This window comes from Scyliorhinus canicula, chromosome 7 (genome assembly GCF_902713615.1).
Source record: "Scyliorhinus canicula chromosome 7, sScyCan1.1, whole genome shotgun sequence".
In the NCBI taxonomy this organism is placed as follows: domain Eukaryota; kingdom Metazoa; phylum Chordata; class Chondrichthyes; order Carcharhiniformes; family Scyliorhinidae; genus Scyliorhinus; species Scyliorhinus canicula.
Window position 1 is genome coordinate 26,958,256 of NC_052152.1, and position 16,898 is coordinate 26,975,153.

The window sequence follows — 16,898 nt, forward strand, 5'->3', positions numbered from 1 at the left end:
CGTCGCGCCAGCCGGCGCCAGCTGGCACATGCGCGGAACGTCAGCGTGTTCTGGCGTCATCCCAGCACATGCGCAGGGGGGTTCTTCTCCGCACCTGCCATGGCGGAGATTGACAGTGGCCGGTGCGGAGGGAAAGAGTGCCCCCATGGCACAGGCCCGCCCCAGGATCGGTGGCCCTCACGCCCGCCCGAGGACTCTGCAGGCTGCCTGTAGAGCCAGGTCCTGCCGGTAAGGACCTGTTGTGATTTACGCCGGTGGGACCCGCCAAAAACGGCAGCCACTAGGCCTATTGCGGGCTGGAGAATCGACGGGGTGAGGGCCGCTGTCAGCGGCCGCCAACCGGCGTGGCGCGAATCCCGCCCCCGCCAAAACCCCGGCGCCGGAGAATTCTGCAGCCGCGAGGGCGGGATTCAAGCCGCCTCCCAGCGATTCTCTGACCTGGCAGGGTGTTGGTGAATCCCGCACAAGGTGTCTGGTTGTCCATCAGTGCCACCAGGAGTAGTGGTGGCTGCTGGCAATGCACGCAGCAGAGGCCCAGGATCAACAAGGGACTACAGACTTAAGTTGAGTGCAGGTGGGATGAGGGGGGTTCATAGGGTGGGGATTTGTGGGAAGAAGAGGAAGGGAGTGGTTCTCATTGGATGGGGATCACTGAGCACCTTTGAATGAAGGATTTCCCTTCTGGAAGCTGACAAGCAAACCCAGGGATTTGCACAACCGGTTCCCCAAGTGGCAAATCCCCTGCCCGCTGCTGGTGAATACCGATAGCTGCAGTATAAGGCCCTTAATGGGCATTAATTGGAATTCAGGAGGGAAGGCTGCCAATGGGTCTTCCCACCCCGGATGTAACTGGGGCAGAAGTGGAATAGTAGCGGGATCCCCACTCCTCGTCCACCCACCTGACTTCCCTCACCTCCAAACCCGCCTGTGGGGGCAGCATTAAATCCCACTCTTGCAGTGGGAGGTGGACCCACAGCCCATTGATGTAGAGGTGAGAATGCTACTCACTGTCTCAGCTGACAGCAAAATTACCACCTCGGTGGACGGAAAAGCTGGCTTCAAAACAGAGCTTCAGTTTTTTTTCTCCCCATTTACTTGAATGTCCTATAGATTAGTGCGCCACAAAGGAGCCTCATTGAATAGGACACCACTTTGTGTTGGAATAAGGTGTGCCCAACTTCCAACACCGGCCTCCCCATCCCCACCCCCACGTTAAGAATAACCACCTGCCTGATGTACCAGAGGGGACTGCTGCCCATGAACTTCATCCTACTCGGTACCCTCAATAGAAGAGGGATGTAATGGGAGAGGGGAAATGGATTAGAGGACTCCTATTAAGTAAATGTGTGAGGATTTAAAAAATACAACGGCGTCAATAAAGAGCAACAAAAAGCACATTGTTCCTTTTAAGATAATGTTTGCTTACTGGTCATCATCAGGAATAATTGTTTTTTGGACACTTGCAACGACAATAATAGTGGCTGACGCTGGATTTGAGGCAGCTGCAACAAACAGGATACACATGGGGCACTGTGCTGGAATTGAAGCACACCCAGGAAATGGAGAGAGATGGACTGTTATGTAACACCATCCAGCCAGCAATCTGCATGAAACCTGAATCCCCACAAAGGAATTTTTTATTCACAGGCTATCGTAGTCCATTAGCATTAACAAGGAAGATGTTTTTATAGAAGTGTGTAGGAGCAGTACAAGCACATGTACAATGTACTAAAACCATGAAGACTGCCCTTTTGTGTGAAACAGTTAACATCTTTGTAATCAAGTGATTGAGGCAGGCTTGATGCTTTCTTAAAGGAAACTAATTGTGCCACTTAGGATAAATACCTCGTAATAGTTTAGATAACAAGAAATTAAGCTAGAGTTTAAAAATAACTGGTGATATTAGCGGCCAAATGTTTAATGCATTATGTAACATTCCTCTATCTCTGAACTTAACACAAACATTTTTATTAAATTTAGAGGATCCAATTCTTTTTTTTCCCAATTAAGGGGCAATTTAGCGTGGCCAATGCACCTACCCGGCATATCTTTTTTTTCCCCAGGTTGTGGGGTGAGGCCCACGCCGACGCAGGGAGAATGTGCAAACTCACATGGACAATGATCCGGGGGGGGGGGGATGAGAACGTACCCGGGTCCTGGGCCCCGTGAGGCGGTGCTAACCACTGCGCCACCGTACCGCCACTACTTAACACAAACATTAATGTCTATTTTCAACATATTACGACCATCAATAGAGCAGAAGGATGAGGAATGTAGGGCGTGACCGAATGGCCTTGTCACGCCCGACTCGGTGACGAGCCGAGGCCATGAAATATCACGAGAGGGCTCTCATGTGATTTACGACACTCGGGACTCCTCGTGAAATCTAATGAGGGCTCGTGGGACGTCACGATCAGGATCTCGCCCTCACTGGGCGGGATCCAGATTTGCATATTTAAGTGAGTAGTTAGCTTCCCTTAAATACGTCTACACCAGAGAATACCAAGGCCCAGGATCGAACGCCCACGCCTGGGACACCTCGCCATGGTGACGTTTAGCACTGGTTGCCACAAACACAGACCAGGTCTAACGGTACATGGGGGGGGAGGGTGGTCTCCCAGGTGATCAGAGGTCCTCAGGTGGTTGGGTTCTGGGCAGGGTGGTACCCAAAGCCATCCAGACACCCTGGCTATGCCAGTGCCCCAGTGGCACCGGCAGGTTGGCAGTGCCAAGGTGTCAGCTTTTCGATGCTGGGGATCAGACTCGGGGTGCCCTGCCCTTAGTAGGCGGGATGAAGGGGACTCGAGGGCCCCCTAACAGTAAATTGGGGTGTTGGGGGGTCCGGAGGTGACAGTGGCCGGAGGGGGGGGGGGGGGGGGTGGTGAGAGACTGGGGCTGCATTTAAAAATGGCACCCTGCCATCTTCCAGTACTGATGAGCTGAGCTGAGCTCGTCAGTGCAGGAATCAAAGGCAAGTGCGACCTTCGTGGGATATTTCTCGCAGGCACCCCTAAAAAAAACAAAGTCCCGTTAAACAGCGGAGTGATTCTCGGAGCTGAGGGCTCCAAGAAACACTTTGCTATTTCCGCCCAAAGCGGGACTCTATTTTTTTGTTAAATCGCGCCCATCATTCAAATGCCAGTAATTGGCCACCTGCTGAACCTAGACAATTATTTGACTGTTTAATGGGTAAAAGTAATCCACGTTTACTCAGCTGCATTCAATGTATATTATAGGACTTGATGTATTTTAACCTCAAGAGAAAAGACAAACATACGACTTGCCGAGTGACATCTGTGAAGCCAACAAGCAAAAGAAAGCTGATTTTCAGAAACATTAACTCGCTGGTCATGCTACCTGACCTGCTGTGATTGTCCAGCATTTTGTGTTTTTATTTCGGATGCAAAGCCTTGACCAGATGCTTCTGATGAAGGATCACACAGATTGAAATAAAATAAAGTTTTGCACTTGTATACACTTGTGTTTTCCTTTCACCACCTCAGAACATCACTAAACACTTTCTAGCCAATGAAGTGCAGTTACTGTTGTAATGAGCAACCAATATTGTGCACAGGAAGCTCCCATAAACAAGAGCAAAACAAATGGTCAGATTATCTGTTTAAGTGGTGTTGGTAGAGGGATGAATATTGGCCTAGTCGCCATGGAGAACTCCCTGTTCTTCTCCCAATAGCGTCATAGGGTCATTATCCCCAAGCCGAGAGGGCAAACAGTTCTTTGTTTAACATTTCACCCGGGAGACCTCCAAGATTATCGCATTCCCTTGGAGTGGCACTGAAATGTAACTTTCAGGATTCTGGAGTGGGAGTTGAACTCACAAACTCCTGACTCAGTGGTGGGAGTGCTCCAGGCAGAGTCTGAGCTGACACCAAAGTACATTTAGAGCTTTATTTTGCCAGCTGGGTTTAAAACTGGCATTGTCGATTGGGCCCATTATGGGCATTGCACTTTAGATGATGTGTTCACCCCGTAGACCCTGGTCAGCAGCAATATAATGGACTTGGATTGAGGACCTCAATGCAAACCTTCCAAATGCACACCTTGAGGTCCGGTTGAATTTGAAGAGGGAAACAAGGGGCGGGATTCTCCGACCCCCTGCCAGGTCGGAGAATTGCCGAAGGGCAGCATGAATCCTGCCCCTGCCGGCCGCCGAATTCTACAGCACCGGAAATTTGGCACAAGCGGGAATCGTGCCGTGCCGGTCGGCGGCCGCTCATAGCGGCCCCTTCACCGATTCTCCGACCTGCGATGGGCCGAAGTCCTGCCCGTTCTTTGCCAGTCCCGCCGGCGTAATTTGACTAGGTCCCTTACCGGAAGGACCTGGTGGCGCGGGAGGGCTCCGGGGTCCTGGGGGGAGGCGCGGGGCGATCTGGCCCCAAGGGGTGCCCCCACTGTGGCCTAGCCCACAATTGGGCCCACCGATCCGCGGGCGGGCCTGTGCCATGGGGGCACTCTTTTCCTATGCGGTGGCCGTGTCAGCTTCGGCAATGGGCGACGCGTAGGTGAACCCCCCCCCCACCCCCCCCCCCCCCCGCGCATGCGCGGGGATGACGTCAGCAGCCGTTGACGCTCCCGCACATGCGCGGACCCACTCCGGCCGGCGGAGTCCCTTCGGCCCCGGCTGGCACGGCGCCAAAGGCCTTCCACGCCGGCCAGCGGGGCGCAAACCACTCCGGCGCCGGCATAGCCCCTGAAGGTGTGGAGGATTCCGCCCAAGGAGTCGGGTCAGAGAATCGCTGGGGGGGGGGGTGGCTGCGAGCGTCTGCTGACCGGCACGGCGCGATTCCCACCCCCACCGAATCTCCAGTGCCGGAGATGAAATTTAATTTGGACAGGGGTAAAATACCAATGAGAAGGAGAATTGTGCAATGGGGAAGGTTCAGGAATAGTGTTGAAATAGTCCCGGGTGAAGTTGAGGGTAATGGTATGAATACCCTGCCACTGATTAAGGTCAACGTTGGACTCATATTAGGTTGGAAATTGGATGCAAAGGGACATGAGGGAGCACAGAAATACCAAATGGGCTCGAAAAAGTGTCTGCCTATTTTATGCGAAGTTATCTCTCAGATGTCTTCGAGTGGACAGTGAATGCCCCTTCCCAAATTAGGTAGTGCTTAATAATAATTTTTAAAATGAGCATTGAATAATGTCACTTAACCATTAACATAATATTACATAATTTAATGCACGATTACACTTGTTACTCATTGTGGTCACGTAACGGGAGTGACCACAAATGTAAAGCATTCAAAGGGGCAGCGGTGCATTTGTGAAGGTGAAGGTAATGTTTTTGGCAGGATCTTGGTGTCTTGCTTGGTGAGCTTCCGAGCCCTTTGGAGTGTGGGCTCTCCTGTTGGCATCCCCATTCTCAGTTTCTTGCAGCAAGAGGAGGAACAATAAGGCAGACCAAGCAGAGATGGTCATTCCAGCCTAAAATATCCACTACTGTTCCTTCAAAGTTGGGGTGACAAGCATAGATGTATTTCAGGGAAAGCTATGTTGACACACGAGGGAGAAAGGAATCAGAGAATAGTGGATGGGGTTAGATACATAATCGGCGATCGGGCAGAGAATCCCTTTTTACGCCAAAATCGGGGGCGGCGCTTGTTTGACGCAGGTTTTGTATGCTCCTCCCCCACTGAAATGCGTCAGTGTGTCACGCGCCGCACGCCGTTGGGATGGCCTTAGCGCATCACTTGAAGGCCCTCCCCCGATGCTCCACCCCGATGGGCCGAGTTCCCGACTGTGCGGTTGATGTGTGGTTTCAGCGGTCAGGAACCCGGTGTGGAGGCTGTGGACTGTGTCCAGCGCCACCACAGTCAGGGGGGGAGGTGGGGGGGGGGGGGTGGGTGGGAGCCGTGCTGCTGGCTAGAGGAACTTCCCCGAGGGCTGGGGGGACTGGTTGGGGGTGGCCAGGGAGGCACTATCTGGCAGGTCGGGTCCACGCATGGACGGCGTCATGTTTTATGGCGTGACCGCTGCATGTCTTCGGCATGCGGATGCGCGGCCATGGACCCGGCCATCCATATCGTGGGAGCAGGGAGTTTTACGAGGCGCAGCTGCAAGCACCTCACTGGTCGCAGGATGGGTGAGGGGGCGCAGCCGATTTTTTCACGTAAAACGCTGCAGATTCTCCGCACTCAAGTTCAGAAATGGAGAATCCAGCCCGCTGTCTTCCAGGAGAGGTGCTGCATCAGATTGTGCCTGCCGATTCTGCGAATTCAGATTAATTTTAAGTACACCCAGGCATCAATTGAAGAAGAACCGAGAGTTCAAACGTTTTGCCCACAAATTTTGTGAACACCATCACAACAGGTTAACTGGTTAATTCACCTCGTTGCTGACTGTGGGTTTCTGTTGTGCCTGAAACGACTGCTGTAATTATCTCCATAACACCAGCAATTTGAGATATTCCTGAGACTGATAAAACCCTGCATAAATGCAAATCCTTCCTTCTGTGCCCTGCACCCTATCAGTACAGTGTAATGACTATGAGTCACCCTTTCAGCAACAGTTTGAGTTTTAATATTCTTCTGGGCATGCCTAATGAAACTGCTACATTCCATTTGGACTAATATATGGGGAAAAGGGAGGAATTGAGTTTGGTTGTCCTGTTGCATTTGGTGTAAAAATTAAGACTGCCCTGAAAGTGGCAGAAGGTGCTACGGTACGATAGGATGCTATGGTGCTTTATAAGTTAAAATACTGCCTCAGAGGGGCAGCACGGTGGCGCAGTGGATACCACTGCTGCCTCACGGCGCCGAGGTCCCAGGTTCGTCCCGGCTCTGGATCACTGTCACATTCTCCCCGTGTTTTCGCGGGTTTCGCCCCCACAACCCAAAAAATGTGCAGGCTAGGTGGATTGGCCACGTTAAATAGCCCCTTAATTGGAAAAAATGAATTGGGTACTCTAAATTTTAAAAAAAATACTGCCTCAGGGGCGACACGTGGCACAGTGGTTAGCACTGCTGCCTACAGCGCAGAGGACCCGGGTTCGAATCCCGGCCCTGGGTCACTGTCCGTGTGGAATTTGCACATTCTCCCCGTGTCTGCGTGGGTTTCACCCCCACAACCCAACAATGTGCAGGTTAGGTGGATCGGTTACGATAATAGAAAAAAAAAATTGGGTACTCTAATTTTTTTTAAAAATTGGCTCATAACTCTCTTAAGAGTTTACAGAGCGGCAGAAATCCCACATGTCACACATTAAGAAATGGTAAAGATAAAGATAAAGGCTATTCGGCCCATCTAGTTACCATTTTTGCAGCAACCTATGAACCTTCATCTCCGTATCCTATTGTGAATGAATCCAGAGCTTTCCCTGCCCAGAAGCCAATTAGAGAGGAACTCTCCTACCAGGAAGAAGTTCTTCTTGGTATCAGTCCTGAACCAGCTTTTTACCAGTTTTTATCTCTACCCCTTTATAAATAATGCTCAGGATTAACCTATTCTATTGCACTTATTGTATTGTATGTTGCTATAAGTTTCTCCTAACATGGCCTCATCTGACAGAAGCCTAGCATTGATATGAAGGCCAGGGTGCCTGGTGAGAAGAGATTTATTGGCAGCTATCAGCTGGAAATAGGAATCCTCTGGGGGTAATCTAAGCCAAGGAAGTGACCAAAGGTTCACTGAAGGTTCATTGTTGACAAAGGAGGCATTCGTTGGGGTAGAATTGGGTCGCTAACCAGAAAAGGATTTGCCAGTCTCTTGGCTGCTGGTCTTTTTTGGGGCCTTGGTATTTTATGCTGGTTGAATGTGAGAAAAAAATGCTGCATTAAAACCTGTAGCTAAGTGCTTAAGTGATGTCTGAACCCAATCAAACACATCATTTACTATCGAAGAGATGATTTGCACAATGAATGATGACACTCTGATTCACCCTCTCCCACTCATGACAGCTGGAAGTGGTCATTATGTCATCGCATTTAGCTTCTGATTGGATAGTTTGTAAACACCTAAACTCACAATTTTCCCTCATCTCCATTTCTATTTTCTTTTCCCTTAAATGTTTTCTCGATTGCACTTTTGTTTCCTCGGTCAGTACCTATTCCTAACTTTGGTCATGTTTCAGTGAAGGGATTGCTGACGATGGGTGAAAATCAGTAAAAACCGTGCATTTGACAAGCAAGGCACTGAGTGGATGCCACGGGAACACACTAGAGGGACCCACGAGTGCAGGAAACTGCAGCAGTGTCGGGAACAAATAAAGACCTGCATTTATCTTTCACAATTTCAGGATGTCCCAAAACAATTTACAACCAATAAATTACATTATTTTGATAGTCACTGTTGTAGGAAATGCAATTTGCATCCGGCACGGTTCCACAAGGAGCAAATGTAGCGGTGACCAGATAATCTGTTTTTAGAGACAATGTAAATATTGGTCAGGGCCCCAGGAAGAACCCCTTTCTTTTCCTTTGAAACAATGCCATGGAGCATTTAACACACGCTTGAGAGAGCAAACCTTAGCTGGGGCACGGTAGCACAGTGGTTAGCACTGTTGCTTTGTAGCACCAGGGACCCGGGTTCGATTCCCGGCTTGGGTCGCTGTCTGTGCGGAGTGTGCACGTTCTCCCCATGTCTGCATGGGTTTCCTCCGGGTGCTCCGGTTTCCTCCCACAAGCCTCGAAAGACGGGCTTGTTAGGTGAATTGGACGTTCTGAATTCTCCCTTAGTGTACCCGAACAGGCGCCGTAGTGGAGATTTTCACAGTAACTTCATTGCAGTGTTAATGCTTGCCTACTTGTGACTCTAATGAAGATTATTATTATGTCTCAGGCGCAAGACAGCACCAACAGCAGTGGGCAAAGCAGCACTCCCTTGGTAATGCACTGGAGCCCAGGTTATCTGCTCAAGTCTCTGGAGCACCTGTTCATAGATAACTCTTACAAAAATAAGAAGTTAGCTGGACTTAATTCAAGCGGTCTGAAACTTCCCTTGGGTTATTGGCCTCCACATGCTGACAATAATTCCAGTTTGCACTTCTGGGATGAGGATATTACTATTGGAAAACCAGATGGTGGGAGAGGGTTAACAAATTATGCTTAGTTTCTTAAATGCGGAACAGATCCCAACTGTGCTAGTTGGTTAAGAATCCTTGCTTTCATATTCAACTCAGAATTAGAAAACTAATATAAACCAGTTTACATCAACATCTGGAATTTGCAACCACAGTTCTTCTGCACAGCCCTCTCAAGTTTAAAGCTCCCACACAGTGATATCAGAAATATCTGATGCCCCACGTGTCAGTAAACTGGAGTCAAACGTCATGTGGGCTGAATGGCAAGTGAGTGATCTTGCTTAAGGGTGCTGTGGCCTTGTGGAGTTCAGGGAGGTGAGTCTGTGAAGGCTGTACCTATGGGCTTCAGAATACTGTGCCAGTGAGATTCCATTCTCTAAATGTTTTGCGAAAGAATAATGCCAACACTGCTGATAGCCAACATATTTGAACTTGAGATTTTACAGCAGGTGTGGTTTCACAATGAAACAATTTGACGGAGACCTTTATGGGATGATTTGAATTAATTGATTGGTGAAAAAATAGACTCTTGGTTAGTTTTGAAAATGTTATCGTTCTTAAGTACTGGCCAGTCATTGAGGGGTCTTCGCACGAAATGCAACATCATGGAGCTTGAAGCATTGGTGAAGTATTGCCTACCAATATACAGAGCGACCACTTTACCCCATCTGACACTAAGAAATGAGCCAACCTGTTGACTCAGGAGGGTGTGGGTTGATATTTACGGAAGCAAAGTTTAGTTTGTGCAATATTTGTAACCACTTCGGGAATAGAATCTGTCTAAATGAACACATTCACTCAATTAAATATCAATATGGGTTTATCTGTAAACAAGACAAATGCTTACCACTTTACAGCTGATATTCACATTAGACATGATGTGGGGATGCCTGAGGAAGGAGCAGTGCTCCGAAAGCTAGTGATTTGAAACCAACCTGTTGGACTTTAACCTGGCATTGTAAGACTTCTTACGATATTTATGTTGCAAGTTCTACCCAAGAGTCATCATCTTTCAGTGCCACAGTATGAATGTTTTACTCAAATAATTTGTAAAGAAACGAACAAATATTGCAGATGGACAGAAGTTCCACTCAACATACGTTTTTGGTGCTGTTTAGTAAGGGAATTCTGTCCTGTGTCCTGCTCAACCTTTGTCTCTCAACTTGCACCTAAAACGACATGATCTGATGTTTTAACTCATGACCATTACCTGGTTGTACACAAATTGGCTACAGTGTTTTCAACAGTGAGCATACTTCAAAGTACTTAATTGACTGAAGCATTTTGGCCTATCCTGAGGTTGTGAAAGGTACTGTGGAAATGCTAATTCTTTCTGACTTTAAAACATTTCTGTTTACCATTCTATTAACATAAGGGTCCTTTATTGCACAGTTGGCTCAAGGTATGTGCGCAAGACATATTTCTTAGAGAATAACAGTTTATTAAATTTGCTCATTTATGTTTTTTGAGTAAATATTGTCCAGATGATAACAGTAAGTTTGTCAATCATGGGAAATGGAGTGAGATGGAGGAAATGTAATTCCGTCATTTTGATTTTCAATTTCCTGCATATGGATGGTCTGGGATTTAATACTCTATCTGTTTCCAGACCTTTTGAGAAACATTTGTATTAGTTCACCAGATGAGAGCAAGGTGACTTACATTTACTCATTTCAAGTGTAGTTTGTGCTGTGGAATTGTGTGGTCCTTTGGTTGTCAGTGAGTATATTGGATGTTAAACCAGGCAGTTTCCAAGCTTCCTTCAGCCTATCCTTCTCTGCCTTTGGCTGCAGTGATTCACATTCTGAAATGCCTCACTGTTAGTTCAGTATATCTGAAAAATACTCTTGCTTACACAGTGTCTCGGCCTGTAATGAAATATAATGGATGCAACGTCGGCAGCATTTCACAAAGTTCGGGATGTATGGGGAATGGGGTTCGGAGTAAAGATCAGCCTTGATATAACTGGCGGTAAACACACCTTTTCAGAAGCATTGGTGAGTTTTTGACCAGGAGGATCAGGACCATTGAAGTTTAGATGCAAGGATGAGGTGTTGAATCAAGGCTCCACCTGCCCTTTTAGATGGACGTAGCAGATTCCTTGACACTATTTCAGGGTAGTGAAGGGAAGTTCTCCCTGGCCAATATGCATCTTCTAACCAACATCACCAAGACAGATTGCCTGGTCACCATCACATTGGTGTTTGTGGGATCTTTCTGTGCACAAATTGGCCGACTTTACAACAGGGACAATGGGCGGACTTCTCTGGCATTCCCACATGTGGGATATTCTGGTCCTGTAAACAGCGACCCCCCCCCCCCGACTCCACCCCCCCTTTGTGTTTCCTGGTGGCAGAGGCTGCGAACAACAAGAAACCCCGTTGACAGGGGCAGGACCGGAAGATCCCGTCGCTGGCCAACCGTGGACCACCTCCGCAGCCACAAAACACATTGCAGCGGGGATGGAAGATCCCGCCCGGTACTTCAAAAGTTCTTCATTGGCCGTAAAGCACTTTGGATTCCTATGGTCTGGAACTGCGCAATATGAATGCAAGTCATTCTTTTTTTTCTCACGACTCACTCCTCCCAACCCCTTTGCTAGCTGGACTGTGAGTTTGTGAATACTAAATGAAAAGGTTACCAGCACACAATGGAAAATTTGCGGGAACACAATGTACCATTGAGTGATATATCAACAGAACAATAAGGCTGTTCTTACATTCACCAATGAGGATTAATGTTTAAACTCACTGTAAACTGAAAACATCCGTCCTCTTGGGGCGCAGTGTTTCATTGCAAGGTGCGACTTCAGCAGTTTCCTCAGTCGGAGAGCATTAGGGAGAGCCTGGTATGGTGTGATAGAAAAGACCCATATCCTTTGTGGTGTACCACACTCAATTCATGCGTCAGCTTTCTTCCAGTGTTTTCTTAGAATAGAACAATTGTTTTTTTTTTCCCGTTCTCATTTTTAACACGGTATCGTGCTACAAGAATTATGGATTTCCTTCTGAGAGAACTGCAAGGACTGATAAAGTGAAATATATGGGACGAGAACCACTTGTTATTTCCCCGCAGCTGATGATTTGGGGTTTGTGAGCAGAGCGAGGGCAATAAATTTCGGCAGTGCCTTTGCAATAGACGGAGAGAGCGGTGCCTGGGACGCTTGTAACAACGGGTTTGTGCTAATAGCTGAGAGAAAAGTGCAATAGAAACAATTTGCCCGCAGACATGATTATTTATCTAACTTGCATGCGTCTAGGAGATATTCTGTTTCTGTCTCCTATCTCAAAGCTGACCAGTGTTCAATGCACAGGCAAAAGAAAAGAGGAAGGCAAACCAAAATAACAAAACAAACTTGTCACAAGTACAGTTGGATTAAATATGCTGATTTATTTCCCAACTTTATGGCTTCATTGCATGAATATTTAAAATGGCTCTTCTCCTGAAGTCTATCCAAGTTGTATTGAATGCCAATGCAGTTTGCATAGAGTAATTGCTCCTTTTCTTTTTGGTTCAGCCGTCAATTGGTCAGACCGATTAACGGTGGTCTGCCTGCTTGATGCTCTTTCTTCATTTTTGCCTGATTGCCCGAGTGTCATGGGCTAAAAATGGAGCCTTAACAAATGCCCTTAACCCCTGCGCTGTTCAGCAGTCTGTGCCTCAGCTGCCTGCATTTTGCATGCGTGAAGCAGGATTATTTATACATCGCAATTTATTACCTTATCTACCTCACAAAAATTTCCTCAATAAGTTTTCCTGTGGCCACGGTTGGAAACAAAACATGAAAAAAAAAAGCAAACTGAATCCAGGAAGGTCCTTCTGGTTATTTGGTGAATATTGTTTCCTCTGGCTGTTAAGAGCACTGAGGAAGCAGTTGTTCAGAGAGCCAAGGGAGCTGTTAGCAAGTTTGCACTGGGACTGTGGCCATTTGACGGAGCTGAATGATGATGCAGGAATGCATAAATCATCCAACCACCATGAGTCGATGGTACAAATTTCTCCCTTTGGGTGAAAGTTGCATTGAAAGCAGTGACATGCGAAGTAAAATTGAGCAACCGCTTAGAAAGTGAGTTATCTGTGTTTGCTTCAAGGTGTTGCTCATGCATTTTATCATCCTGTTTTTCTTAATGATAACCATTTGTTTTTAAAAAGAGCACGGCCTGATTCTAACAACTGTTCATGACTCAAAGTGACATAAGCTTCTGAACGTATATCTTGTCCTTCTGTTTCCTCACTGTCGTGGGTGACTAATTCAATGTTTTAAAACTGGCTTAACTAAAGACTCCAGTGTTTCTTCAGTCAGCCCTAAAAAGTGCAAATATCTCTCACTGAAACCAACAGACAAACCTCACATCATATTGTGTGAAAGGCTGCACAAAGCGGATGAGCCTGTGGCACTTTTGTTTCTTCAGAAAAAGCGTCTATCAAACTGGAGATAATTGACAACTAAAGTGAGACACTTTTCCTGCATCAGCTCTGAACTCAGTAAGTAGTCATCAGGCAGCCACAGAATAACAGCATCTTTCTTGCATTTAACTTCGGAGGACTATTTCTCAATGTGCACTAGAGCGAATCACTTTAAACAGCGGCACTTACCTCTCATGAAGCACTGTTGATATGAAGGAAATGACTCAAATATGCTGTTCGAAGCCATGGTGTCCCGTGGAGCCGTCCTAGCTGGTTGCACAAGTCTCCCACCTTTTCAAAGGAAAACCAAGAGAATTTAAGAGTCGCACTCTCCACTGTACCGTTCATCTTTGGCAATTTCCTTTTACCTTATCACACAGCTTCTGCAGCGCTGCAAACAACACGATAAGGTACTTTTCTGAGGTCTGAATTGTAAAAATAGTGGATTGGCTGTGGTTAGATGATGCTTACCACTGTACGAAATGCTTGGCACTCTGTGGTTTGAATCAGAATGAGTTGCTGTGTGCTGACCAATATCCCGGACCCAGTGTTGTGTGACTGGTCTGCACCCAACTTGTGGTTCTGTGGTTGTTTATGAGGCCCAAAGAGTTTCACACAACCTAAATTACAAATTTAACTGTTCCCCTTCGATAATTCAACCTAATTGGCTGCCGTTGATCACGTGCCCCAAGTGATGTCGCCTTTTTTTTTCTCATTGTAGCATGCCCTTCCCGCCCCACCTGCCCTCCCCCTGGCTCAGCCAGGAAATAGCAGAGGCTAGAGTTTGCAAAACTGACTCACAGTCCCTTTTTGCTTATTATGCAAATAGAACGATATGATTCTGCACAACAGAGCCTGTGTTGCTTTAAGGGCAGTGGAGCTGTACTAATCTACCATTAAAATTTCACTGCAGCTTTCATTTTTTTTTGATTGCTGGAAAAACAGTTTGATAAATAAATAGTTCCATTGCTACTTCTTTGCTACAGATCTCAAAAAAGAGATTTTCCTCACACAGGGAGAAATTCACAAAATGTCATCATGATTGCTTTAATTGTGCTCAGGACGCTTTCAATCGATGGCCAGTATGTTTGGTCATTACTTAATATGCTGTTGTGATATCCTTTATCACCCCTCAAATAAAAACACACTAACAATATTTTTCACGATGCTGAAATATGTGTTCCTCCAATTCTGAATGCTATTTAAACTTAAACCTTTACCAAATTGAAGTGAAGATCCGAGATGATGTTCCCCCAAATGCACCCCCCACACAACACAGCTCCCCCCCACCACTCACTGTCATCCTCTTCAAACCTTGTTCGGAGGTGGACGCTGGGTAACCATTAGGTGAGGAGATCAGGGCCTTCTCTGATGCTCCTCCACAAGCTGAATTTTCCGCCGACCTTTACCGTCGAGAGTCTCACCTGAAGAATGGACACTGAAGCAACATAACGAAGAGGTGCCGACTCATCTCTGGTGGAGTCAACAATTCCCAGAGAGGAGGAAAGTAAAATGGAACAAAAAAAATGTCAGAACCTTTAACCAGGAGCCCTTGTACATCAGATTGGTAGATGTACTAACTGAATTACCAGTGATTTCAGAAATTAATAGCTGGATATTATAAAAACTGTTCAGTTAAGCCAAGGGTATTTGCAAGTTACAGAGAGTTTACAGACTCACCTTGGACAGGGTATCACCAGTAATTGTCGCAGCACTTTTCACAATGTCCTATTCCAAGCAGTTATTTATAAAAAGAAATACATGAGTGCCTTTATATTCCAATTGTAGTCCATGGATTTGAAAGGCAAGTCAGTGAATTTATTCTCCGTTGGTAAATGGCACGTTTTTCTCTGCTCTCTGGCTTATTACTGGCTTACGTTGCCTTTTTTTCAATCGGACAATGCAAATGATTGGGACTCCTAATTGTTAGGTTGGAGGGCGTCTGGATGTACAGCAGCTGGCTCACTGCAAGTATTCTGTGAACAAAGTTTTGAATTTCCTTTGCAAGTTAACCACATCACTATTTAACCGATCCATCTGCTGCTAACTTTTTTTTTGTGTTCCTACACATATATATAATCTACCAATAAAAAAAATTAAATCTTCAACCTCTGGGGACAAGCTGCATCTTTCAACAAAGAACTTGTAGTCCGTTAGTGTGATGGTTTGGATGCATTTCCGTAAATAAGATCACCATGTGTGCAAGATGTACGCTATGAATTCTCCCTTGTATTGCCAGACTATTATGCTTTGCAAAGCCTGGTGCTCATTTCCATGCAATTGGTGCCACAGTATTCGGAATCATTTGAAGTTACGTTAGAAGAAATGAAAGCAGAGGGCGGAAAGGAAGAGGAGTGTTTGTCTCTCTTTTCTTCTTGAGCGATGTTAAGCGTAGCCATTAGCAAGGCTGAGTTAGTCAATAATAAGATTCCACCCATCACTCCTGCAACCCCCCCCCCCTCTCCCCCCCCCGCCCCCCCCCCCCCCCCCCCCCCCCCACTAGCTCCAAACGTCCAACCACTCCTTATTCTAGAATATCGCTGTTAATTGCTCCCAGCCCCCCACATGGCTCCGATGCTTCTTCGGAGGTCTGCTGGCTCTTCAACATCAATCGATGTGTCGGGATGTTAAAAATGCACGCGGAAGCAATGTGAGGATGTCCGGAATAGGCAATGTGCTCTGGAGCAGATTTCACAGTTAAATATTGGTTATTAACAATCAAAATGTTGGGGACTATGCGCATCACTTTGGTCCCTTCATCCTTCAGTGCTTTTTTAAAAACATATTCTGGATCACGAGTGGGTCCCAGATAATAATAACCTTTTATTGTCACAAGTATGAAGTTACTGTGAAAAGCCCCTAGTCGCCACATTCCGGCGTCTGTTCGGGTAAGCTGACACGGGAATTGAACCCGAGCTGCTGGCCTTGTTCTGCATCACAAACCAGCTGTCAAGCCCACTGAGCTAAACCAGCTAATATTCTATAGTTTGCTATTTTATCATCAAGGTAAGATGGTCCCATGATTTTTACATAATCAATGATGAATTTCAGCTGAGAAGGAGTTCCTGTCCGACTACTGATGTCTGTGCCTTTCGGTCAGGAAGGGAATATTGTCAATCAGTACCCTGCAACCCTCGCCGGGAGGTGCAGCGATGGTGACCTCTGTAGAAGAGAGGTCTGGGTTTACATGTGATGCCCGCCATGGTATCAGAGTCTGCTGGCACCTGACAGATGTCAAAGGGTCCCCTTGACAATGGTAGAAGTGCAGGTCCCTTTAAGAGTAAACCAGGGGCTCGATCTTTTGGCCACATCTGCCCACAAGATCGCCATGGATGGGACGCGGACCATGTAAAGGCCCACTGATCTTGGGCGGGAATTTCTGGTCACCAGGCAGGAGATGCTTGTGCTTAACTGTAGTATCACAATAAAGCAGCGGTAAATCATCAGAACG

The 16,898-nt window shown here is 46.8% G+C and overlaps 1 protein-coding gene across 2 annotated transcripts in view; it reads right to left on the reverse strand.

Annotated features, from left to right (window-relative positions):
• runx1 (RUNX family transcription factor 1) overlaps positions 1 to 14,554 on the reverse strand; it is a 186,107-nt gene extending 171,553 nt beyond the window's left edge. Inside the window, exons 1-2 of one of the 2 annotated variants that reach the window (XM_038801624.1) lie at positions 13,919 to 14,553; positions 13,637 to 13,738 (exon numbers count right to left, since the gene is read on the reverse strand). In XM_038801624.1, coding sequence (XP_038657552.1) covers positions 13,637 to 13,694 — 58 coding nt within the window. In that variant the 5' untranslated portion in view covers positions 13,695 to 13,738; positions 13,919 to 14,553. Of the gene's footprint in view, positions 1 to 13,636; positions 13,739 to 13,918 lie in introns of both variants that reach the window. The other variant, XM_038801623.1, reaches the window with a different exon arrangement.
• Positions 14,555 to 16,898: the final 2,344 nt, after the last annotated feature.